The sequence below is a fragment of the Anguilla rostrata genome, chromosome 5 (genome assembly GCF_018555375.3).
Source record: "Anguilla rostrata isolate EN2019 chromosome 5, ASM1855537v3, whole genome shotgun sequence".
Lineage (NCBI taxonomy): Eukaryota > Metazoa > Chordata > Actinopteri > Anguilliformes > Anguillidae > Anguilla > Anguilla rostrata.
The window spans coordinates 58,706,099-58,732,596 of NC_057937.1; the positions used below are offsets into that span (position 1 = coordinate 58,706,099).

The following is a 26,498-nucleotide window of genomic DNA, read 5'->3' on the forward strand; positions in this document are numbered from 1 at the left end:
CAGCCAAAGTTAACAACTTTGAATGAATATAATTTAGACATAGATAGAATCAGCAAAACATATAATGCCATATGTTAAAGGGTCACATTACACAGTGACATGAAATTTGAATACTTTTACCAATGCCTGAAGGCTTGTTTTTAAGTTATTTTCTGAAATTGTCAATTGAAATATGACGGAGCATTTACTTTCAGTTTTGGTTTTGATGACATTTTGAGTTCTAAACATCGCTGATAATGTTCTCCCCTAGCATTTCTGTCTCGCTCTCTCTCTCTCTTCTCTCTCTCTCTATCTGCCTCTCTCTTCTCCCTCTCAAATTCAAATTCAAATTCAAAATGCTTTATTGGCATGAAATACACTTGTACTTATTGCCAAAGCGTACACATAGAAACAGGAATAGGAAACATGAAATACAAACAACATTGTGGAAACGACAACAATGCAATCAACAGTGTGGCAATGGCCACAGCTAGTAGGCTATACAACAACAACAATAACAATAATAAAATTAAAAATAAAAAAAATTATAATAGTAATAGTAATAATAATAATAATGTTAAAAAAAGATAGAAATTAATAAATAATTAAAATAAATATATTTGTGGTGGTCAACCAGTGTCCCTCAGATTATGGCAGGCCGAGATGTACTTTGCTGCTCGTGGAGCTGTTGGCCTTTCTCCTAGCAGGATTTGCATTTTTTCCTCATTTGTTTGGGAAAGGAAGTCCTTTATAATTAGAGAAAATTTGTTGAAATAATGTGTCCTAATTTCTGAATATTTTTCACAATGTAGGAGAAAGTGCATCTCTGTTTCCACCTCTCCTGTCTTACAGTGACCACATATACGTTGTTCTTTTGTTAACCATGTATTCCGGTGTCTGCCTTTTTCAATTGCAAGTGCATGGTCACTGAGCCTGTACTTGGTCAGGATCTGCCTCTGCTTTGTATCTCTGACAGAGAAGAGATACTCAGCCAATTTGTAGTCTCTTTTTAGGGTCTGATAGCAATCTAGTTTGTTTTGTGTTTTGGTTACATTATCCCAATATTCCAGATAAGAGATTTTGTCTGTTTCATTACTTGGTTTACTTTGATTTGTTGGTAAGCAGTGCTGGTATGAAGCTGGTCTGTGATTTGTGTTAGTTGGGTTAATGGGTTATTCAGCTTCATTACCAGCTGACTGAGGGGACTCTTTTCATGACTGAGCTCTTGGGCTTTCATTGCCTTAAATTGCAATGTGTCTTGAGGACTTGAATTGAGGTGCATCCAGAATTTTAATGCTCTTTTTTGGATGTGAATCATTAATGGATAATGGCCTAATTCTGCCCTGCATGCATTATTTGGTGTTTCCCTTTGTACTTGTAGGATGTTTCTACAAAATTCTACATGCAGGGTCTCTATTGGATGCTTGTCCCATTTGGAATAGTTCTGCTGGCTGAGTGGACCCCATACCTCACTTCCATACAGTGCAATGGGCTGAATTACACTATCAAATATTTTTAACCAGATTTTAATTGGTATAACAATTTTTTGAAGTTTTCTTTTTATAGCATAGAGTGCTCTTCGAGCTTTTTCTTTTAAAGCATTCACTGCCATGTTAAAGCTCCCTGATGCTGTAATTGTCAGACCAAGGTACGTATAATTTAGAGTGTGATCTAGGGCGGTGTTGCCTAGAAAAAACTGGAACCTGTTTTCCTGACATCTGGCTTTTTTCTGGAAGATCATTATTTTTGTCTTTTTTAAGTTTACTGTCCCTCTCTTCTTAAGTTTACTGTTCTTCTCTCTCTATCTCTCTCTCCTCCCTCCCTCACACAGACACACACACACACACACTCACACCGTCCCACCTATTTTTTTGTACGTACTGTCCCTTTAAGAGTAAAGGGCAGGAAAGAGGAGTGTAGAAGTTTGAAATTTCTGGCTCCTCCTCCTGTTTTGGCCATCCTAGTTTCCTTGTTTCCAGGGGCCTTTTGTTGCGTAGTATGGCCAGCATGGGTTCGTCGCTCGAAATACCTTCCCGTGCGGACACTGATTGCCCCCTCTGCTCAGGAAAATGCCGGGAGCCCTCCTTCCTACCGTGTGGACACTGTTTCTGCCGGGCCTGCATCCAGGAAGTGTGGAGCAGCTCCCCTACGGGGCCGTATTACTGCCCAGAGTGCAGAGAGGAGTACAGGAAGATGCCTGCTTTTGATAGACACGGAGGGGGCCCACCTACCGCCGCTATGGGAACACAAGGACGCGGGGCGTTTTTCTCTTCAGGTAGGGGCTACACTGTCCCGCTACACTTATATGGCTATCGCACACACAGAGGCAAAACGGCTACGTGCACGCGTAGGGTACAAGGAGAAGATCACATAGGGGGCACTAGGGGTCCTTCTTAATATAAACTGTTCCCAGAATAAGCCACTTTACTTCGGCATGTTATCGCAAATTGCCAAATTTCTCTGAAGACTCTAGCCTCTTCTTCCCTGTAGTTACTATGACTACTAAATAATAATAATAATAATAATTATAATTATAATTATTATTATTATTATTATTTCTACTTAATTTTACAGTGTAATAATGCAGAACAATCAGGCAAAATAAAAACAAACTATTCTGTGCATACCTCTATTTGAAAACATGAGTCATCAGTTGCAGTCAGGTGTTGAGTGCTTGGTGAGAGACCAGTTGTAAATGAGTCTGGTGTGACCCAAAAAGGTATCACATTAAGTTACTGAATTTACATGAAGTAATTCTTGCTGGTGTGCGTAGCCAGAAAGCTCAGTCGTGGTCTCATGTGATCATAGCGCTCAGTTCCAGAGGAAGCTCGGTGCTGGAGCACTCTTGGTCATGTGACGCGCTGGCTTTCCCTGGTTTCATGGTGTCGTGTTCATGTTTTTAAGATCGCTCGGATGGAGAAATGCCCTCCACCTCCACCTCCGCACTCTTATCTAACCTCACCCAGCGGCTTGGAAAGAGACGGGCGCCCTCCTTTTCCCGGACGGAGAGGAGAGAAAGAGGGGACCCTCCTCCTCCTCCTCCTCCTCCTTCATCTACCGCTCGCGCAGCCTCCGCCGGGCCCGACGGCTCGGTGCGCTGCAGCTACTGTGCCTCGCCCGGCCAGCAGGTGGCGGTGAAGACCTGCCTGGTGTGCGGGGCGTCCATGTGCGCGACGCACCTGCGGCACCACCTGGAGTCGCCGGAGTTCCAGGCGCACCCGCTGGTGGCGCCCGTGGCGGACGTCACCACGTGGCGCTGCGCGGAGCACCAGGAGGCCAAGAAGATCTACTGCCGGGACTGCGCGGCGTGCGTGTGCACCGTGTGCACCGTGATCGGGGCGCACCGCGACCACGCCTGCGTCGGCGTCGCCGAGGCCGAGGGCCAGCTGAGGGTGAGTCGCCGTCGCCGCGCCTCGTCGCTATTGGCGCCGTCGGGACGTTGCCATGGGAGCCGACGCGGACCGGCTCCTCTGTCTCTCTGCCTCACGTGACCTCACTGATGGGAGAGTGAGGTCACGTGAGCCTCACAAAAAGGGGTAGGGCTACAGCGAAACTGTCCACCACTGAACCAACATTAAAAAAAGTTTTGCGGTTTCCACGGCAACCCACCATGCTTGGTTAAAATCAGAGGGCCAGTGGTAGCATATAGGGCTGCTCAGTTGTGGTTGAATGAAACCTTACTCTCACATTACTTGCCAGTGTCCTGCTTCTCTCCCTCTCTTCTTCTTCTACAGCGAGGGTCTCTGCATCTCTGTCTCTTTGCCATCTGTCAATCTGCTGGTCTGGTTCTTCCTTCCTGCTGCTCCAACTGCTTCTGTCTCTCGTGTTTCAGGTACACTATTCATTACTGGCTCTCATCTCTCACACAGACCAGTAGTCTACTTGCATTGACACTTGCCATGCAACTAGACTGCTGGCTCACTCGCATTGCATCTTCGTCTAGTCACCCAGTGACCTGCACAAGTCAATAAACTGATGATGTCCCTGTGGAAAATGACTGTGATTGGTTCCAAGGTTCCATACATTTTGGTTTGTGTACGTTTGTAATCTGCTCTGCCGAACTGACAGAGGACATTACAGAGAAATGGGATAGGCCTATGAACGTATTTTAGTGATGAGGAGAAATGCTAAACGTGAGATGTGATGTGGTATGATGGGTCTTTCAGGGCAGCCTGAGAGATGACATGAAGAAAATGAAAGAGAACGAGGAGGTCATCCGAAGCAGAGTGGCCAGTCTCCAAGAGAAGGAACAGAATATTCAGGTGAGAGGAGGAACCGAAGAGAGGAAATGCCATTGCAACTTACAGTACCGCACCATGACACGTGTGCCAGCGTCAGCCAGTGAGCGATGTTGATGATAGTGATGAGAATGTTGGTACAATGATGAGAATGTTGGTCACAATGATGAGAATGTTCATGATAAAGATGAGAATGTTCATGATGATGATGAGAATCTTGGTCATAATGATGAGAATGTTCATGATAACGATGAGAATGTTCATGATGATGATGATGAGAATGTTGGTCATAATGATGAAAATGTTCATATTAATGAGGATACTGGTGATAAGTATGGGGACGCTGGCGATGATGGGGATGTTAGTGATAATGATGATCTTTTTGATTACTCTCTCTCTCTCTCCAGGAGACTCTGGACCGGTCCCGGGACAGTCTGAGGCAGCAGTACCAGGCCATGAGGGAAGCGTTGGACAGGCAGGAGCTCATGGCTCTGCAGGTCGTGGACCGGGAGGAGCGTCGGGTTCTGGGGGGCGTCCAGGCCCAGCTGGAGCTGCTTCAGGAGGAGCTGAGATCCATCCGGACCAGCCTGGACACCCTGGAGGGGCTGTCCAATTCCAAGGGTGCCGAGCGGGTCAAAGGACAGGCCTTCATCATGGTAAACGGGGCCTCCTTTGCACTTTGTCCCTATAATCATTTCTGCAGAAGGCTCTGATGTCAATACTTCCAATAACATTCTCTGTAACGCTGTTGCTATGTAACACTGTCACTCAAGGGGGTTCTTCATTGCTACCATAACCCTAGGCTTTTTTTTGTGGAGGTTCTAGCCCAGGATATGCAGTATGAGGCAGCCAACCCTAACAGCAGAATGTTAATACCAGATCCACATTAAGTCCCTCCACTCACAAGTAGTTATAGCCTAATAATTTGTATTTTTTTTCCAACAGGAATACAGCAAGATTTCCGAAAGGTGAGTCTGACAAATTGAGAGACCGCCTAGAATATGCATTCATTCGTTGAAACTGTTTGCTTATTGTACAATGCATCCAGTAAGGGTGGTTTTTATTTACATAGGGCTGGGCCCTAGAGCTTGTAAATAAAACCACCCTTTATTGTCTGTGTTTGAAATTCACGTTGAAACAAGCATTGTACAAAAGCACTGAATTTCACTAAAGAAATACCCTGCCCAGAATAGGCGGGTACAGATAATGGATGGATGGATGCATGGTGACCCTGCCCAGAATAAGCAGGTATAGATAATGGATGGATGGATGGATGGATGGTGACCCTCCCCAGGATAAGCAGGTATAGATAATGGATGGATGGATGGATGACCCTCCCCAGGATAAGCAGGTATAGATAATGGATGGATGGATGGATGGTGGCCCTCCCCAGGATAAGCGGATATGGATAATGGATGGATGGATGGATGGTGGCCCTCCCCAGGATAAGCAGGTATAGATAATGGATGGATGGATGGATGGATGGTGGCCCTCCCCAGGATAAGCGGATATGGATAATGGATGGATGGGTGGTGACCCTTCCCAGGTTAAGTGAGGCTGTGGCCTCATACACGTTTGCGTGATGGGTTGTCTCGACGCGTCCCCCCCTCAGTGTGACAGCGATGTCCAGCCCGTTAGGGGAGCTGGAGCCCCTGCAGGAGGTCGACCGCGCCCGCCTGCTACAGCTGGAGGAATGGGCCGAGAAGAGGCTGAAGGCCTTGTTCCTGCAGGCCACGATGGACCGGGACGCCCTGCGACTGCTCTGTGAGCATCACGACCATAACCACAAACATAACCATAACCACACTATAACCATAATCACACTATAACCATAACCACAAACATAACCATAATCACACTATAACCATAACCACAAACACAACCATAATCACACTATAACCATAATCACACTATAACCATAACCACAAACACAACCATAATCACACTATAACCATAACATAACCACAAACATAACCATAATCACACTATAACCATAACCACAAACACAACCATAATCACACTATAACCATAACATAACCACAAACATAACCATAATCACACTATAACCATAATCACACTATAACCATAACCACAAACACAACCATAATCACACTATAGCCATAACATAACCACAAACATAACCATAATCACACTATAACCATAACCACAAACATAACCATAACCACACTATAACCATAACCACAAACATAACCATAATCACACTATAACCACAACCACTACAATCACAGCAACAACCATTAACATAACCCCAGTCATAACCATAACTACAGCCACAACAAATTATCTAACTCAGTAATCCTGCTTTGTGAAATGTGCTCTGTTCCACCAGTAGAGGGCACTACCTGCCACACTAGAATTGGCTGAGCATGTAGTGAGGTACTCAGCATTTAGTTTGAGACACTGACCCTCCACTGAAATGTTATGTAGACCTATGGGGCAGCACTGGCACGGGAATTCCCTGAAATATCCCAGCATGCACGCTGCAGACATCATTCATTCAAAGTTCAGGATACGTCTGTTATTCCCCTAGTTTCCTTTAAAATTGTTAAAAATCTAATTTCTAAGATTTGTTAGAGGTTAGGCTGAGTGAATGTATTTTTCTTGAAAATCCGTATCACCTGGTCTTATATAGTGTCTATTTGTTACAGCATTTCTTTTTCTACAATGGTTCCCCAGTATCATGTAGCCCTAGTTTTGACTACATTGGCTACATTGACCACCGCAATTAAAGATGAGTTTACCAGTCGAGGAGCGATTAGGGCTGCAACTCGGGTGGACTGCAGTGATACAGTGTGTATGTACCGTGCATGGTTCGTAGCCTGTCGCTCACGCGTCATGCTGCATTTACAGATGGGATCACCCCCTCTCTGGATCCCGACACCGCTCATCAGAAGCTGGTTCTGTCGGAGGGGTACACCAGGGTGACCCACAGCGACGAGCCCCAGCCGTACCCCGACCAGCCGGCCCGCTTCAGCACCTTCCCCCAGGTGCTGGGCGCCAGGGCCCGCGAGGGGGGGCGGAGCTACTGGGAGGTGGCGGTGGCGGGGGACGGCCGCTGGAAGGTGGGCGTGTGCGACAGCCTCCTCGGGCGCAAGGGGGCGAAGGACGCCTGCCGAATCGGCTTCAACCCCCACTCCTGGTGCCTGTTCGGCGAGCGGGGCAAGATGGAGGCCCTGCACAACAAGGAGTCCTTCCCCGTGGAGGGCGGCGTCCCCGAGAGGGTGGGGGTGTTCCTGGACATGGAGAAGGGAATCCTGTCGTTCTACGCCGTGCCTGAAGGGGGCGCCCTCACCCTGCTGCACAGCTTCACGCAGGCGTTCGCTCAGCCCCTCTTCCCCGCGCTGGCCGTGTCCAAAATGGAGCTGGCCTTCTGCCACCTGTTCCAGTGAACTTGCCCCCTCGCTCTCCCCAGTAATTGGTTGTTTTGGCTTCGCAGGGATAGTAGAGAGGGAACTTTTATCTCCTAAATGCACTTTACCAACATTACAAAGCAAAATGCTGACAAGCAAAGCATTGTAGTAGAATTGTAGTTGTGGACTGTGATAAAAACAGTCCATGGGCATTTTATGCATAAACACCAGCCATCCAATACGAAAGCCTTAGCTTTGGTCGAAGAGTATGTTGCTGAATATTTGTTGTGTGCATTTGAAAGGTTCTTTTTTTTTTTAATGAACAACCAAACCCACCCCCCCCCCAATCAACTGCACAAACTTTCTTAAAACCTATCCACTACAACAGGGCAGCTAGTGTCCTCCATAACAATGACACAAATGATAGCACTTTTTTTTTATATTAGTCATAATTATAAATTCTAATTGCAGTTTGAATTACCTTTTCTGGGAGTTTAGCAAGAGCTGTTGTAAGGCAGATTTAGAACATTTTTTAATATTTTAAATAAAAAATAAACTTTAAATAAAAAACCTTTGCATTTCAAAATACGCTATTCCAGTGTGTCGGACATCTCAATGTTTGAGTCATGGAGGTTACTGGCTTACATGCATTGCAAAGTGATCTGAAGCCAGCAGGTTTATCTCTCTTTTAATGGAGCACGTTAAAAGCTTCAGACAAGAAAGCCTTGTGATCTTCATGAAAATTCATTGAAAATGGCAAACACTAAGTATTTGCTCGTGAAAGATAAGTGAAACAAAGCTACGAAGTACAGAGCACCATGGTGTGGCCCTTCTCAACAAGTAACAAAACACACCCGCAAGAACAAACAGAAAGCAACAAGGACGCAGGTCTACAGAGCTCACTTTATTTTCAGAATGAGTGCAGGCGGTTGTGGACACCGCTGAGACACAGATAACTGCCGTTTTTCTTGTACATTCGATGCTGAAATGTGGTGCTTTGACTCCAGCCTGACCTTGAGGGTGAGTGAGCTAGTGAGTGAGTGACTACTCTGAAATAAAAACCAGTTACTTTTTTTGAAATAAATGACTGCGTTTTTGTGGTTGCTTCTGCACCCTCTGTGGTCAGAGGAGACCAAAAATGATTGACAGAGCAAGAAAAAGCCAGCATACGTTAAGATAAAAATACTAGTTTTAGTTTTAGTTCAGCCTCCATCTTAAGTCAGTCAGATAACCAGGTGGTTAATGGGGGGGAGGTGTGGAGAGGGGGCAAAGGTCAAATCTGTGATTAAACAGAACTGATTGGTCAATCCTGGGATAAAGCTCTCACGCAAATATTGACTGATTTGACGCATTAACGCTGCCAGCTCTTTCTGAAGTGCACGACAAGCACCGAATAATGACACATCAAGCATGTTAGATATTCAGAGCGGGCGTGAGCGCTCGACACACGTGTGAGAGAAAGAGGGCTCAGATTATTATCTACAGAGTAGACGGGTGGAGTAATCCAAACAGAAACCTGAAGCCAGCTGTAAAGGAGACAGCCGTATCTCCTCCAGGAGAGTACCCAGCGGCCATTTTCAGGTTTCCGTTCGATGTCGCCCCAGCACGTTTTAAAGTCACAAGTGCAAATCTTTAAGAAAGGGGGGCCGTTATTCTTCAACGATACCTCAGAGCACACAGGGACACACTCTGTCGGAGCCGTTCCTGGTATCGGTGCATCGCAGAAGCAGTACGGCCGACCTCAACTGAACAAGTGCTATGGTTCCATTACTGCAGCATGATTCGCCGTTTTTTTCTTTTTTTTTTTGATCGAGGAACTTGTGAAACAGCACAGATGCATGTTATACTACAGACAAAACACTGAAAAACACTTTTCAGGAGGGGGCAGCACGTTTTTAAATTAGGACATTTTAAATATATATATTTTTGGATTCAGTTAAAATAGCAAGCTTCCTCCCAAGTAACCACATGGTCAAGAAAATATTCCTTGTTAAAACCAAGGGTTTTTGTTTTTGAAAAAAAGAAAAAAAAAACACATCAGTGCTTTGTGAACAGGATAAACTCCCATCTGAAAAGTTCAAAAAGGTTTTGGGATTTGGGGTAGGTGGGGTCAACTGAAGCGGTCATATTTATCCTATCCAGCATAAGTCAAAAAAACCATAAGGTTGTGTGTGCTGCTCTCTTATCTGAATAAATCCAGAAGAATGCAAGCACTATTATAGATCTACTCCGGCCTGCACCTTGGGGGGGAGGGGCAGAATCCAGGTTTCCTAGCAACAAACATCCTCAGAACAAGGAGGAGGGGCTAAATTTGCCCAATTAAGACAATGATTGGTTGAATTTGTGCTCAAGTCTCTGCTGTGCACCCAAACCCCATTGGCCCTTCTGGGCCCTGGCCAATGACCTTTAACCTTTTCAGATGGGAGTGGGGGGGGGGGGGAGGGTGGTATTGTACAGGTCTGAGGAACAGACTGACTGTTAACACCCTGATCACAGGGGACACACAAAGTGAACTCACATTAATACATTATGAACTCAAGCCATGATGCAGATTCCTAAAACTTGAGCTTTTTTTTTTTCCTCCTTCTATGCAAGTGTCAGTGGGACAGACACAGAAAAGTAATAATAATTATGGAAAAGCCGTTCCCCCCCCCCCCACCCCCCCCTCCCCCCCCCTCCACCAGTAATGAGATTTTTCGTCGGATGCCCCCGGTGTTGTGGGCGGCTGCCGGGCGCCGCGGGCACCCGCTTCACTTGGTGACCGCGTGGATCCCGTGCGCCAGGTAGGCCACGTTGCCCGAGGTGACGCCCGCCATGGAGATGCGCCCGTCTTTCGTCATGTAGACCGAGAACTCCTTCGTCAGGCGCTCCACCTGTTTCACACGGACACACACACACATGCACAAAACAGCACTCAGTCTGACTACGAAAAAAACACTCCTGAACCATCCCACCTGCAGTAAGACACATCCGTCTTATCAAATTCAATTACATCATACCAGAATGGCAAGCATGTAAATTCAGGCTCTCCAAAACTCTAAATCCCTTTAAGAAATAACACCGCAAGTATGAACATCTAACTCCTAAAATAACCCAGAGACAGGACCCAGGCCCGGAGAGACAGGACCCAGGCCCGGGGCCCGACGGGGCAGCACCGCGGTGTGGTTCTCCTACCTGATCTGGCTTGAGGCCGGTGAAGCAGAACATGCCGATCTGGTCGATGACGTGCTGCCAGTTGAGGGTGGAGCCCTCCTTCTTCAGGTTGGCCACCAGCTGCTCCCTCATCTTGATGATGCGATTGGCCATGCTGTGGACCTCCTCCAACCTGGCAGGGAAAGGGGTGGAGCTTAGAAGAGGGGGGTGGGCATGCACTAAATACAACTGCAATGGGAGGGTAGAGACGCTTGGGAGAGTTCAAGTCCAGGCAAGACCATGGTAGGTGGGATCCTCGTAGCGGTAGAGCACTGAGGATCCAGATGTGCGATAGGCAAGGCGGATCAAAATGGGCTGAATGAGCCACTCTCATTATTACTTTCTCATTATCATACGTTCTTATTCTCATATGAACATATAAAACCATGAGTTACAAGGAAGGATAATGCTAAGGGAACTGGGCATGGCAATGGGCCGGTAGTGTTTAGCGGGTGGAGGCGTGGTTGGCGGGGGGACGTGGGGTTGGTGGGTAGAGATGGGGGGTTAGCGAATTGAGGTGGGGTTAGCGTGTGGGTGGAGTTTAGCAGGTGGAGGTGGGGGTCAGTGGATGGGTGGGGTTGGTGGGGGAGTGTGTTTAATGGATGGGAGGTGTTAAGAGGATGGAGGCAGAATTAACGGATAGAGGCGGAGTTAGCGGATGGAGGCAGGGATGAGTAGAAGGGGGAGGGGCTACTGGATGCAGGCGGGGTTAGTGGATGGAGGCAGATTTAGCCGATGGAGGCGGGGTTAACGGATGGATGCGGAGTTAGCGGATGGAGGCGGGGTTAGCGGATGGAGGCGGAGTCGGGCGGGACTCACCACTCGCTGCGCAGCTCGGGGGTGTTGAGGATGGTGGCGGCGATGCGGGCCCCGTTCATGGGGGGGTTGGAGTACATGGGGCGGATGAGGATCTTCAGCTGGGACTCCACGCATTTGGCCTCCTCCGCGTCGTTGCACACCACCGTGAACCCGCCCACACGCTCACCTGGGCAGGAGCCAATCAGCAAAAGAATTTACTCTCGCACACATTCAGAGGGAAATTTGCAGCGTTTACGTTCTGGGGCCTCGTTCTGTAATCTGTTTGAAACGTCGCTTTAACAATCAGGCACGTGTTCTAGTCTGTAGTGCAGGGGTCAGGTTTCTGGAGAGCTGAAATCTAAGAGGTTTGACCCAGATGCCCTTCACAACTCCTCTAGCTTCTCAAGTACTGACCACAGAGAACTCACCAGAGTACTCACCTCAGAGTACTCACCAGAAAACAAGCAAAAAAAAAAAAAAATTTTTTTTTTTAAACCCCCAGAAAGTCTTTTTGTTCTTGTTTTTCTAAATCCCACTTTCAGGTTGTGAGCCACAGACTTGAGCACATGCGGTCCCACAGGACCGATTGATCCGCCCATTTGACACGCATCACGCTCATCAGAGCACGCCAGCGTCCTGAGCGGGGGCAGCAGCGTAGCGCAGCGGGGACAGAGCAGGGAGCGAACGCATCGGCCCACAGAGCGCTGGCAGACCGCCGCGGGGAAAGAGTCGCCGACACGCCGTCGTATGATCAAAGGCCCCCCGCGTTCCCGTGGTTACGGAACGCCCGTCAGCGCCCAGCTGACCTTTCAAATAAACGGGATTCGCAGTTTAATTTCCACTTCAGGAATCGGTATTTTGTGAAAGGAATTAGGTTCAACGTGGAATTAAATGAAGGTCAGCAACGTGTTGCTCAGAAACTAGCGCGAGGTTGGATAAATAGGGGTTTCATTACATTTTAAACCAAAATATTTAAATCGATACAAATAACAAATAAGGAGGAGGAGGAGAAGCACACCGACTGACATTTAGACGTGCAATTTAGGTACCCGTCATTCTAATAGTCTGTGCCCGTGAACTGCGCATATCCCCCCCCCTGCACTGATGAAATGAGTTTTTTTACAAAAAAAAAAAATGAATGTGAGCAGTGTGCCTGCTGAACGGCTCATAGTCTGAAGATGCTGAGAAGTGGACGGTTAATGTCAGCGATGCAAACCCTTGTGATAAGGAGACGGCAAACTTCATTATCTACTGTCCAAATTTAGTTTCTAGCGAACAACTGCAATGCATCTTACAAAAATATGTGCACACGACAATATGGAGGGAGGCGTGGTTTAGAAGAAAGTGATCAACAACGGATCAAAATAACAAAGAAGGGAAAAGCTGGGGCTTCCTGCCTCTCGCCCAGTGCATGCTGGGATAGGCTCCAGCGGGTTAGATAATGGATGGATAGACGGAAGCAGGGGGGCCCTGCTACTTCAAAGAGTGAAAGAATCAATGGGAGAGAGGACGGATGGAGAGAGAGAAACGATGGGGGGGGGAAGGGAGGAGGAAATGCCAAACAATATTCAATGACTTTTTTCTAATCAGGGCCAGGTTGCAGACAGGACACAGAATCGCACTCGAGTGCGGGAACAGAGATTCTTTTTCCAACATGGCCGACGTCGCTCCCTCCCTCCCAGGTCCAGAAGTGGGGCCGCAGGGGCGACGGGGGGGGGGCCCGGACTCACCGTACAGGCCCATGTTCTTGGCGAAGGACTGGGACAGCACGATGTTGTGGCCCTCGGCGATGAAGTGGCGCACGGCCCAGGCGTCGCGGTCGATGTCCCCGCTGGCGAAGCCCTGGTACGCCATGTCGAAGAACACCAGCAGGTTCTTTTTCTAAAATGGAGGGTGGGGGGGGCGAGGGGGGGGCAGGGGGGTTGGCGGGAAAAGGGGAGAGGCGGTGAGAAACACAAACACAAACAGCCGCGCGCCCTCGGACTTTGCGCTGGAGAGCAACTCCGTGCTCTCTCCTCCACTTCGCAAACGGAAAAGCTCCCATTTCATTCTCAAACATTGGAAAAGCATGTTGGGATCTTTAGGACCCTGCGCGGTCCGAGGCCAGGGGCAGGTCCGAAAGCTGAAACGTAACCCCCCTACACCCCATACGGGACGCGTCTGCCTTCAGCCACAGCAGCTTTACTGTTCCCAGAACCGCAGCGCAGTCCCTCCCTAAATCACATTACACAAACAGAATTTAAACGTTCAGTTAAACACAGGAAATTTTACGGCCCTGGGCTGCAGCAGGGCTATTCAAATGCAGCCCTGGGGGGGTCTAATTTGGCCCACTGAAGGTATAGAGTAGTCCTTCGATTAATGAGACTATTCTGATTATTCAGAATGAAATCAGTCACATTAAAAAATTGCCCCCATACTGAGGTCCGCACAATGCCAGCACACTAGAGTAATATCTCTGCACATTTTAAAACATCGACTTTCTCTAGAAACACATGCAGACTGGATCTACTTTGTATTATGAATGGTTTAGTGTAACATTTTGGGCCCGCGTGCAGCATTTTTTATAAAACGAATTTGCCCCTTAGGGTGTGTAATGTACCTAGTTAGGCTAATACGATCACGTTAGTTTTTATTTGCCAGGATTGTTTTTGTCTGATTCTGATTAGGCAAATGTGATTTCAGTGCTAGTTTGTACTTGGCAGGATTGTTTGTTTGTTCGCTGAACAGGTTACCCTACAGGGTTGGAGTCCTGATCTATGTGGTCACTTCTGGCACTACGATCTTTACTTCACTCTAGTGTGTTTCTTCTGCACCTCTGCACCTTGAACTGATGCACTTGTTGTACGTCGCTCTGGATAAGAGCGTCTGCTAAATGCCTGTAATGTAATGTAATTGTCCAGGCCTTCTAATGCAGCTTCCGGCTGCAATGCCACCTTACCTTCGCCAGGGCGGCGATCTCCTTCCACTGCTCCGGTCGCGGGTCCACCCCCGTGGGGTTGTGGGCACAGGCGTGCAGCAACAGGACGCTCTTGTCCGGGATTTTCTTTAAGGAGGGAATTTTTTAAAATTATTAATGATTCAGCATTGCTCAAATTGCTAAACTGAATGGATGTGGAGACCCAGTGACCCCCGTGCACATCATCGACTGGATTTATAAGATGTGTAGATCTGTGATGTGTCGTCAAATCACGGATTCAGCTGAACCCAATCAATCAACTGAATAATCAATCTCAGAGTAACAGGGTATGATCAGTTCAAATCAGCAAGCTGATCGCATTACAACTCCACCCACTTTTGGGATTACTGAAGTCACGTTCCTCCTTCACCACTGTCCACCAAACCCCAAACTATTCCCCATCTGACGTAAAACAAAAAAAATAGAACACCCAAGGTAAATCGACACGAGATCGCAAATGTGTGATCAGAACGTTCTTCACAGAACATTCCAATGCCGATGTCACAATCACTGCTGGTGACTGAAAGCAACAGAGTTCTAGAACACTGACTTAGAATTTTGAGAGAGAGAAAAAAAAAAAAAAAACTACTCTTCAAAGGTTCAGAGGTCAGAGACACTTATTACACCCATGTTATCATGAACGTAAGCTGACCGCAGTCTTACCGAGATATCATCCAGGGCCCCCTTGGAGTTGAACCCGCAGGTGCTGGGGTCATAGTAGGTGTAGGCCTTGAGCTGCATGCCCGCATCCCTGAAGATGGGGGTGTGGTTTCCCCAGGAGGGTTTGGGCAGGTACACGTCCCGAACAGCCGTGTGGAAGCGGGCCTGGGGGGTGGGGGAGGAGGGGGGAGAGGGAGCAGCAGAGTGAGATTTACTCCTCAGACTGTTCCGAGTGCAGCTCGCTCAGTGATAAAGACCTTCTGTGCTGTGGAAAGGGAGACTTACCAGGAAGTCGGCGCCGATTCTCAGTGACCCGGTGCCAGAAATGCTCTGGACGGTAACACTCTGCAAAGAGAGCGAAGCAGGGGGGAGACTTTCAACGCGATGCAAACTTGCCAAAGACACTATTTCACCCCAACAGAACGCATCTGCTTCTCAAACAGCACACTGCTCAGACTCTCCCAAGCGCCGCCATCCATCCCATTTACAGCCTATATACCGCCATTCACGGAAGGTCGCGCACGTTCTGCGCTCCCATCATTTTCAGACGGGCACGCAGGCGGACGCCCTCCCCCTCTCCCCGGGCACTCACCCTGCCGCTCTTCAGGACCTCGCTGTCAGCACCCAGGGCCAGCTCCGCGCAGGCCTTGGTGAATTCCCCCAGGCCTCCGATCGGCAGGTACTCTTTGTCCAGCTTCTTGGAGGCGATCAGGGCCTCTGCCTTTTAAGGGGGAAGTGGCGAGAGATTGAGTGGGGGGGGGGGGGCAGTGCAACGGTTCGGTAACTGCCACTGTACCCTTGAGCAACGTGCCTAATCTGAACTACTTCAGTAAAACCAGCTGTATAAATGGAGTGATTGTATGTTAAAAGAATGCAAGCTGTGTACGTTTCTCTGGATAAGACTGTTGACTAAATGGGCAGGCGTTCATATTTAACATTTTTTTGACTACATTTTAGACTTGCAGTCTAAGGCAAGTACAAGACTAACAAAGTGAAACACACACACACACACATCTTGCACACAAGCTGCATAGAAGACCTTTATTAGCCTGCAATAGGCCTCCACTCGTGCCCAATGCTTTACAGCACACTTAATGCAATCTTCTCTAAGCTGCCGTGTCTAACACACAAGCTGGTGTGTAAGTTCCGGGTCCTGGCGTTACTCAACGAGGACCTGAAATGAACCGCATCGACAGTTCCCAGAAGGCCGTGGGGCCTGTGGTGTACGGTTGCCCAACTGGGCCTGTAACTCTATAGGTCTCACGTCCATGGCAGGTCATTAGCTTTACACCTTTGAGCCAACAACCTAATATCCTGAATATCCAGGTGAAAATGAGTAAATATGTTATTTTGAATAGGCTCATCTGCTAAACAAATAAGACCCCCTGACAAAGGCATTTATACATTTCAGTTCTTCTCATTTACTCATTTTTTAGCATTTGTTCTTAACCATTCTAATAAACTGACTCTCACTCTCGAAAGATGCATTTAATTTGATCATTCATTGTTTTTAATCTATATTTATTCTGTTGAATGTTCCACAATTACATTTACTGCAAGAGCATACTATATGTGTTCTGCAGTTGCCCCAATGACCTTTCGCATGCCCTTACTACTCTCACTTTTGATAAAAGTGTCTGCCAAATAAAATGTAATAAAACGTAATGTAATGCATAGTGACTGTCTTACACACATCAGTCAAAGCTTATAAAACAGAGAAGGTGCTCTGAGTTGACTCTGAGGAAGACGCAACGTCGAAAAGTCAGTCTTATTCAAATTAACGAGGCTTCATTTTGCATGAGCGCTCCAGCGTCTACTTTGGGTAGTCTCTCTGAAGAGCCTGGGGGCATTTTTTTGTGCATAGCCACTGGAGTTCAGACCCAGTGGTGAATGGTGACGGCGTGCTAGTGTTTGAAAGCTGATTGCGTGCAGGTTTCACTGCGATCCGTCTGAAGCTCACTGGAGCGGTGCCGGTGTAACAGGAAGAGGGAGGGACGGTGTCCGCAGGATGCACACCTTGCGCACGCAGCTCAGGACGTAGGGCTTGCCCTGGTCGTCACGGTACGCGCCCACGCCCAGGTTCATCTTCTTGGGGTTGCTGTCGCGCTTGAAGGCCTCCGTCACCCCCAGGATGGGGTCGGGGGGCCCCATCTGCACCTCCGACCACCATGAGCTAGAGAGGGGGGCAGGAGAGGAAACAGGGGAGGGAAAGGAGGGGGCAGAGGAGAGGGGGCGGGAAGAGGGGAAGGAAAGGGGGCAGGAGAGGGAACAGGAGAGGGGGACAGGAGAGAAGGGCAGGAGAGGGACAGAAGGGGGAACAGGAGAAGGGGCAGGAGAGTAGAGGGGGCAGGAAAGGTGAGGGGGGCAGGAGAGGGGAGGGGGCAGTAGAGGGGCAGGAACAGCAGAGTCATCAGCATGAGGCCATCAGGAAAAGTGGTAGAGGAGCAGAGGCATTTAAAGAGCCGGACACTAGCAGTGACAGACTGAATCACCACACTCTGCTCTGCTCCTAGTCACACAGTTAATGCTTCACATGCATGCTCTCAGTCAATGCCCTCGTCCCGAGGACCTCGCAGAGTAAACAATTTTGCACACGCTGTAAATTACACAATTCACTTCCACATCTGGAGTCAACTGAGGCAGCCATCTCCCACAGGCCATGGAGGAGGAGTAGCTGTGCTCCAATCAGAGCCTGACAATTCAAGACTCATTCAAGCTTCAGAGTCCAAGGTGTTGCAGCTCTTATTGTAACCAGAATTACAACGTTGATTCTGAGTGTACAGTCAGAATACACAAAATAAAAAACTAACAGTAAGTAACATACTCAATTATTCATCCTCAGAGAATCTTACTTCATGACCTCAAGGATGCTCTCTTGCAGATTAGCCTGACTGCCAGCCAAGGCTCCCCCCGCCACTCAATCTTAGTTACCATAACAAGTTTAGCCTAGACAGTCATGTGACCATCCCGTACTGGCCACACAACTGGGGAGAAGGGGCAAAACCTCCTTTCTCACAGAAGCTTATTTAATAAAAGAGGCCAGGGAGATATACTATTACAAAACTTCCAACACGTGAATAAAAGGAGCTCTTTCACTTGCACAAAGCTGTGGTCTCAGAGAGAGAGAGAGAGAGCATTCACAAATACCCGCTCCAGCATAAGAGGCTTACAACAGCCCTCCTTTTAGAGGCCACCTACAGTTAGCCAGAGAGGAAGCTCAGGGTTGCTCCCACAGCTCACTTCCTGTCATCGTGCGTGCCCTGCAGCAGCAGCAGCAGCATTTATAATGACAGCCCTCAAACCCCCTACGTATAGCAGTGTGCCCAATTTGCATTTCAGTTCAAAGAGCAGCGTTTCCAAAAACTGTGGGTCGGGACCCAAAATAGGTCGTGGGAGTGCATGAGGCAGGTCCCAGAAGGAGTCTTTAGTCCACTGGGCTAAGTTAGTAGCCTATTTGTATTTGATAGGTCCCTGAAGTTACCCAAATTTCTCATTTGGGTCCCGATATTAATAGGTTTAACAACCAGCGTGTTACAACAATGATACGACTATTCACTGTATTTATAAGTTAGAATTTTATCCTTCTAAGCATCAGTAAAACTTTCTTGGATTTTTCTAAAAGGCAAGTAAACAACACAATGAAAAATTGGCCATACAAATAAATAAAAAAACACTCAAACTGAAAACCTGGAATGGGTTTCTGAAAGGAAAATATTACACAGGAAACCTTGTAACATGCAAATTGCATTTCATATTTCCCATCACAAACTGACCTAAGCACTTAGTGGTCATGGGACAGCTAAACAGACGGAAGTGCAAGCAAGAATTCTAATTCACAGAATGGTTATTACTGCATCCTGTGTGTCTGCCAGGGCTGAAGAGTGTGACTCAGGACACAAGATGAGGTATAAGCACACCTTTCCCACCTCCATGATTCGGACAGCCAATAGCGCGTTGCTTTCCAACGGGGGTAAGTTTCCAGAGAGCGAATGAGATCAATTTTATCCGGCACGGTCGCACACACCAGCTCTGTTCTGCGTGGTCTTCTCACATTTCACTTTCAAAGCCTCCTGAACCTTCACTAAATATAGAACCCTGGATGGACGGCCTATTCTGAAAGGGCACCGTAGAGAGGAATTGCGCGCCAGCAGCCTTGATATGACTCGTAGCTGACTCATCACCTGATTGATAACGAAAAAGAGAGAACGTTTTTTTTTTTTCTTAATGCCTGGTGGAACAGGAAGTGGAGGCAGCAGCTTCACACTGAATGCTGGGGACCTAGCTGTACCGTACCCCGCTTGCAATGTGGGGGAAAAATAAACCGTCAAATCTGCTTTAGGGAAGATTCACTCATTTCAAACATGAGATCTTGATTTCATTAGCATCTTTGTCTGGACCCTATGACCGTGACAGTTAGTCACATTTTGGACATGCACACCAGCATTCTCTCTCATCAACGTTCTCTTCCATTTCTGTAGCCAATACAGGAGCAGAGGGGGAATGAGCGAACTCCAGATTCCCATGCTGATTCCTACAGGCAGTCTGTATGGCTTTGAAAGAATGGGCTTATCATGTGCCTCATGCAGTAAACGGGCAACTAGCAAGGTTATCTGTCAGCCCAACTGAAAGTCAGCAGAAACACTTTTTTTTTGTTTTTAAAGCTCACTAGTGTTGCAAGTAAAGCTTGATCGGTTTGATCTCTGTCCTTGAATTGCAATACAGTCATCATTACTATATACAGATTACTAGCACGCTATTCTGTACAGTCTGGTCGTTTGACACACCCGGATAATAGACCCACTATTATTAAAACCAAATCATAGCATCAACAGGGTATCAAGAGGATAATGCTGACTAAATTCAAATGTATGCTTTAACCTATGTTTTCGTGCAACGATCATTATGGTGCTTAGAGAGCCATTAAAAGAAGGAAAAATTAGGTGCCAAAAAGTGTCCTGAACTTCTACGAATCCCTGTTTATGATCACTTCGCAGACAAGGAGCATTGCCTGAAGTGATTAATGGACTGAAAAAAAAACCCTCATCGATGGGGCACAGTCCCTAGCCTCTTCGACTGGTTGCTACGCGTGAGTAGTTAGCTAGTAATTTGCCAGTTGGCAAGGCCTTGAGCATGTACATTCGTTATTTGGTATGGTACGGGCCAACAGAAACGCACGCAATCGACGGCACAATTGTGGCTGAACGCTGGCGCACAATTCTTAGCGTTTTTCCAGAGTCACGTACTGAAAATAGGCTACTAGCGGTAAGTTATACCAATTTGTCCTCCAAGAGGACAACTTAAGGACACAGAAACTCCGACCAATCGGCATCGAGGCATCTGCGTCTTCTAACCAATCACAATATAAAACAGACCAAGCCTACGGTGTCCCGAGTTGATCAAAATTCTGAATTCCACTAAAATGGTGCGTAGAAGACGAAATAGAAATGGCTCCCATGACCTCTTCTAGCTTGAAACTAGGTTTGCGCAAATACAAAAATATGAGGCTGTCATATATTAATAGTATTAAATCGTGCACCCACTTCTGTGGCTAAAGGCTAAAAACATAGGCTGTTGAGAGTTCCAGCAGTAATATTATTTAGACGGACCTCCACAGAAAAGTTCGCCAAATGTAGCTAGCTAGTCTACTTGGCTAACTGCACGCAGAACGCATGGAATAAGTTTCATTACGTTTGAAATGCACGTTTTTTACTTAAGCTATGTTAGCAACACAAGTCACTATTAAAACAGTCCGGAAAGCATAACCCAAATACCCAAGTTAATTACCATTCTTCACGGCAGCTGGATAGACCTTGACTTGGCTCCCGTATATGCGCGCTACATAGCGGATGGATAGCTAAACCATTAAGCCACATTACAGAATAATTGACAAAGCTAGATAGGATCCATATTCAGATTGACATCCAATCTCACTCAAAGATATGCGAAAACGGACGGCTAATTAGGCAACATAAAACTATTCTTTGACGTTTTTAAGTTAGAAATCCGGAAGATCAACGTAACTCAGCTGGCTGGCTACCTAACCAGGTACCGTTACCTAGCTAACTTCAATGATTAACAGTGGGTTTTTATAAATGCTACTAGCTCTGCTTATGCGCGTACCTAGCTAGGTGGATAACGCCAGAGGGGCGAACATACAACGCTAGCTAACATTAGCAGGGAACTGAAAAATCTGTGATGTTGCATCACTATTGAACAGTGCCAATGTAAAAACCTAACGTTAACGTTACCTTGCTCGAATGGGGAACACCCCCAACGAAGGGGAGAAAGTCCCGATACTGGAGAAGATCTTGCTGGATTTCAGTAGGGCCATTGTGGTTCGCTGCTCGAGGCAAAGCACGGGGTGAAGTGACAGGATGAAATGGTTAGGCAGTTGGCAGGCTCGTCGAGGAATCGCACGCACGTTGCACGCAACCAAGAGCACGTAAAATGGCCTGGTTGTGTACTAAATTTTCCACAGCGCCTCCAAACTACAACTCCAAGTCATACACACACCGATGCAACAGCGGTGCTAAACCTAGCTTCAATCGGCTCAATGCACCGTGTATTGCGTGTTGCAAACTATTTTTTCTACAGTCCATGGTTGCAAAACATATTTATGTTCGCTGAGATTACCTCTTGAGGTAACTATATACTTTTAGAATGTGTCTCATTTATATTTCAGAATAAAATGTATTTATTTAATAAAGTTATACCCGAGAATCGTTTGTTTGAAACTCCATCATTTCAGGCGCTGTATTGCTGCTCAGTTCTCGTTCCGAAACGTTATAACCTATACTGTTAGTCGTTAAGCAAAACGATAACACATTCGAAAAGGGGTTTTCACTTGCCAGAATGGGTCGTGTTCAGGATGTAACGAAGGTATCTCCTGTATATCTCGGGTTATTATGCAGAGAACATTCAGGGAGTTTTAACACAGTATAATTAAGGTAATGTATTTGTTTTTAGTGACTTGTGGTGTTATTCTGTCTATTGAAATATCGAAATATTCCAATCTGGCTTTAGATCCCTCCACAGTAGGCCTACTGAGGCTGCGCTGCTCAAAGTCTGTAATTACCTGCTGTTGGCTGAAGACGCTAGTGAATGCGCCATTTTAGTTCTGTTGGACCTCAGCACAGCCTTCGACACAGTCGATCATAACTTGCTCACCGACAGACTGGAAAAGTGGGCAGGTATCAATGATGTGGCCTTAAGCTGGTTCATGTCCTACCTATCTAATAGATGCTTCTCTGTGATTGTGGCTGGCTCAGTTTCTCCCCCCACGGACATTTTTTAAGGTGTTCCACAGGGTTCAATCCTGGGTCCCATTTTATTCTCCTTTTATATGCTCCCTCTTGATGTCATCATCCGCAAATATAACGTCCAGTTTCACTGTTACGCCGATGACACGCAGCTCTATATTCCAATCAGACCCGGTAACCAGTCTAATATTGCAACCCTCCACAAGTGCCTTGCTGAAATAAAATATTGGATGTCAGACAACTTTCTCCAACTAAACCATACAAAAACTGATATCATTGTACTTGGTTCCCCTGCAAGCAGAAATCAAATCTTGGCAAACCTAGGAGAACTAGCAATCTATGCTAAGTCCTCAGCCAGAAATATTGGTGTAATTTTTGATCAGGACTTGTGTTTCAAACCCCATGTAAAAAAAAGTCGTTCAGTAATGTTTTTATCATTTGAGAAATATAGCAAAGGTTAGGTCCTTCATCTCTGCCCCAGATCTGGAGAAACTCATCCATGCTTTTATTTCCTCCTGCCTCAACTATTGTAACTCCCTGTATACAAGCCTTAGTCAGAAATCAATCCACCGCCTACAGTTAGTTCAAAATGCTGCAGCTCGGCTCTTAACTCAATCCAAAAAATGTGATCATATCACCCGTCTTAGCATCCTTGCATTGGCTGCCAGTTTATCTTAGGATTGATTTTAAAATTCTTTTAATTACTTTTAAGGCCAGGCATGGGATGGCCCCTCGCTATATTTCTGATCTTTTATCCCCCTATGAGCCAGGACGCAGACTGAGATCCTCGGGTAAGGCGTTCCTAGCCATTCCAAAGTCAAGGCTGAAAACCAACGACGACAGTGCCTTTGCTGTCAGAGCCCTAGACTTTGGAACATTCTGCCAGTAAATATCAGGCTTGCAGAGTCAGTTCCCTATTTTATTTCACTTCTTAAGACATATTTTTATAATAAAGCATTTATTGGGTGATTTTGTATTTTATTTTATTTTATTTATTTATTTATTTAATGTTATTTTATTATTTTTATTTGTTTCTGTGTTTTGTATCGACTATTGTGAAGCACTTTATTTCCTGTATTGAAAAGTGCTATACAAATAAAGCTATTATTATTATTGGACCATGCATTCTCTGTGACATGTTTAATAAAAATCTGCACTTTCAGACTGAGCGGTCATCTATGGTAGCTGACCTGGTTGTTAGTTTTAAATGAAAACAACCAGCAGAACTTGATGGATAGTTCTCATGGACCCAAAATTTTGTGTGAAAGTAGTGGAATGCAATACCAAAAAAATCCACTTGGTGGTGCAGTTGCACTGGTAGTGGATTAGTTAGTCTCTGGGGTTGAACAAGCTGCATTTAGAATGTGTTTTCGATAAAGGGGATATGATTGCATTCAAGCTGAAAACATTCATCCACATAATTCTTAAAATATGTCAATCATTCACATAAAAATGCACACCGGCATATTGTCGGTTCAACAACTACGGTATTATTCAATGCAAAAAACTTGCAATGCCTGTGTTCCTCTTTGCATTGATGAAAATGGTAGCAAGTCAGTATTTTTTATAGGATGAATATTGTTTTTTAATATCTTAATTTGATATATTGTGCGTGGTGATGCAGCGGGTAGCACTGTTGCCTCACATAAGGTCTTGGCTTCGAATCCCGGCCTGGGCCTTTCTGTGTGGAGTATGTATGTTCTCCCCGTGTCCGCGTGGGTTTCCTCGAGTACTGTGATTTCCTCCCACAGTCCGAAGACATGCATGTAGGATAATTGGAGACTCTGAATTGCGATAGATTGGCGACCTGTCCAGGGTGTATTCCTGCTTCTCGCCCAAGGCATGTTGGAATAAGCTCCAGCAACCCCTGCGACCCTGCCCAAGATAAACGGATACAGATAATGGATGGATAGATTTGATATCTCTCTATATATATATATATATTTTTCCCCCTCAGGTTGGAACTGCCGAAATGGAGAAGCGGAGGCTGAGAGCGAAGAGGGGGGAATTTGTCTGGGCCCCAGCTGGCGTCTCGTCTGCCTCATCTACGCAGCTGCTTCGGCCGAGCCGCGCGGAACAAAAGCCGCTGACCTTCTACGCCGCGCGCCGCACCGTCTTTATTAAGCGCATTCTGCGCTGGAAAGAAAGCTGGCGGGAGTTCAGCGCAAGAGCAGCGCCTCGTGCTCGATTGTCCCGAGTCTGTCCTCGCACCACCTGCCCCTCTTTGCTTTCTTCCTGTTATCTAGCGTCTCCCCCCCCCCCCCCCCACTTCACATCAGATTCCTAAGCTTCGCCATTGAGTAGTTCCCATCCCTTTGCCTCCCGCGTATCCGTCGAACAAAGCATGCGCCGCAGCAACACATTTTAGCACCAAAGGCGTTAATATAATGATCTGTTATGTTCCCCCAATTGACTGCGTATTCCCATTGTGACTCAATTAGCCTTGTCAACAATGATTCAATTTGTCTCCCAGAATGTAAAGGGAATGAATTAATTAAACATAAAATGGACCGATATGATGGTTAATTTTAATCAGATATTCCCACACTAAGTTACTCCATGGCTCCATACCCCTTCGGGACAGAGTTATTTTTTCCTTAATTTAGTTTTAATTAATAATAAGGCTTGAATTTAATTTAACTCAAGGTACATCGAAATGGCGCAGATTTAATTAACTGAATGATGGAATTGCTAGATCCATTTCCTCTCGCTATTATCGCATTTAGGTGGAGGCTGCAGCGCGGGAGCGATTTTAACCGGTTTTTACCGGTCTTTTGTGCTTCCAGCTGACTCAGGGGGGGGGTCTAAAGATAGGAAATAAATGGGGAAGACATAAAGCAGGGATGGTCAGTTTCAGATTCTCTCAAGATTCTGTCTTTTGTTTTCTAGCACTTTCCACACACAGAGCAGAGCACTGATCTCTGGGTCTCGCCACAGTGCTGTTGTTTGGCAACAATATGTGCTGCAGGTCACAGAGGAAATGTGAAATAATTGTTGGGAGGAAATGAACAAACTGACCACTAAATGCTTCCTGTGAAATCTCCTCAGTCCCTGTCTGTCGGATTGTTGTGAACATTTTTGTTGCTGAAGAGTTGGTGAAACAGTCTAGGTGCCCGGATGAAAACAAGGGCTACATATGGTTGAAAAGTTAAAGTTGTCTAGCCAACTATGACGTAGCCAGGCTACATCCAAGGAACACCTGGGCCAAATTGTGGTTAACCTAGTCTGCTTATGTCAAAGCATCTGTCAACCTTTGGATCTCCTCCCATCTGGACATCCAGATTCGGGCTTTTGCTCCCTGGGTGTTTTCCTGGGGGGGTTGGTGCAGTCAGGACGCCCCAGGATGGCGCTCTTTGCCCCCCCGGGGTCTTTGTGGCCAGGGGCGTTTTTGTGCAGCCTCTTGTTTCCCGAATCGCTGGGAATTCTTTCGTTCTTAGTTATCTATTATATTATTACGACAGCTGAGTGCACACGTGATTAATCTGATCGCGGATCGCAGACCAGGAAGCAAGGAGCGCATTGATCAGCTGGGGGTGCGATTTAGAGTTTAAAGCATGCGGGCCCTGGACCCTCAACCCTGCCCCCCAAGATCCTAAACTGTCATCTATAAAATTGACTTATCAGGTGATACTCGGTAACAGAGCTGTATGATGGCAGTGCATGGTTATATAATGGGTGCTGGTTTTGAATAATGCTACACCATAATAACTAAGCCAGTCTCCTCTCCCCTTCTTCTACTGTACAGTTAGGGGAGGATGGGCCAGATTACTCATACATGACTGGTGTCTGTACCACTTTGTGCCCCCCCCCCCCCACCTTAAAAGGAGTTTAAATGAGCTGTTAATATCCCAGCAGACAGGTGGGGCTTGTGTGGTGGGATGGGGAACAGGGAAGGGGGGGGGTGCTGGGTTAATGCACATCATTCATTTTACATGGGGCTCTTCACTCTGAGACGGGCGATTGGGGGGGGGGGTTCTCTTCACCTTCCCTTTCCTGCCTTCCCAGCCTCCTCCATCTCCTCCTATTTCTCACTCTCCTTTGCCTC

General features: G+C 46.6%; 2 protein-coding genes and 1 long non-coding RNA gene across 3 annotated transcripts; 2 read left to right on the forward strand and 1 right to left on the reverse strand.

The window, feature by feature from the left end:
• The first annotated feature begins 1,833 nt into the window (after positions 1-1,833).
• Positions 1,834-8,662, forward strand: LOC135255784 (tripartite motif-containing protein 14-like). Its single transcript, XM_064337400.1, has 7 exons — positions 1,834-2,254; positions 2,884-3,371; positions 4,146-4,241; positions 4,625-4,873; positions 5,163-5,185; positions 5,830-5,981; positions 7,089-8,662. Exons 1-7 carry the CDS (start codon positions 1,978-1,980, stop codon positions 7,625-7,627), a joined length of 1,824 nt encoding a protein of 607 aa, XP_064193470.1. The 5' UTR covers positions 1,834-1,977; the 3' UTR covers positions 7,628-8,662.
• Positions 8,474-21,610, reverse strand: LOC135255785 (aspartate aminotransferase, mitochondrial). Its single transcript, XM_064337401.1, has 10 exons — positions 21,443-21,610; positions 17,211-17,367; positions 15,787-15,915; positions 15,480-15,539; positions 15,198-15,359; positions 14,517-14,621; positions 13,309-13,459; positions 11,600-11,765; positions 10,763-10,913; positions 8,474-10,461 (listed from the first exon to the last, which is right to left on the reverse strand). Exons 1-10 carry the CDS (start codon positions 21,523-21,525, stop codon positions 10,339-10,341), a joined length of 1,287 nt encoding a protein of 428 aa, XP_064193471.1. The 5' UTR covers positions 21,526-21,610; the 3' UTR covers positions 8,474-10,338.
• Positions 20,636-25,686, forward strand: LOC135255786 (uncharacterized). The gene is made up of 2 exons (XR_010330268.1): positions 20,636-21,239; positions 24,411-25,686. It is a non-coding gene; the product is annotated as an uncharacterized LOC135255786 (long non-coding RNA).
• The last annotated feature ends 812 nt before the right edge of the window (positions 25,687-26,498 follow it).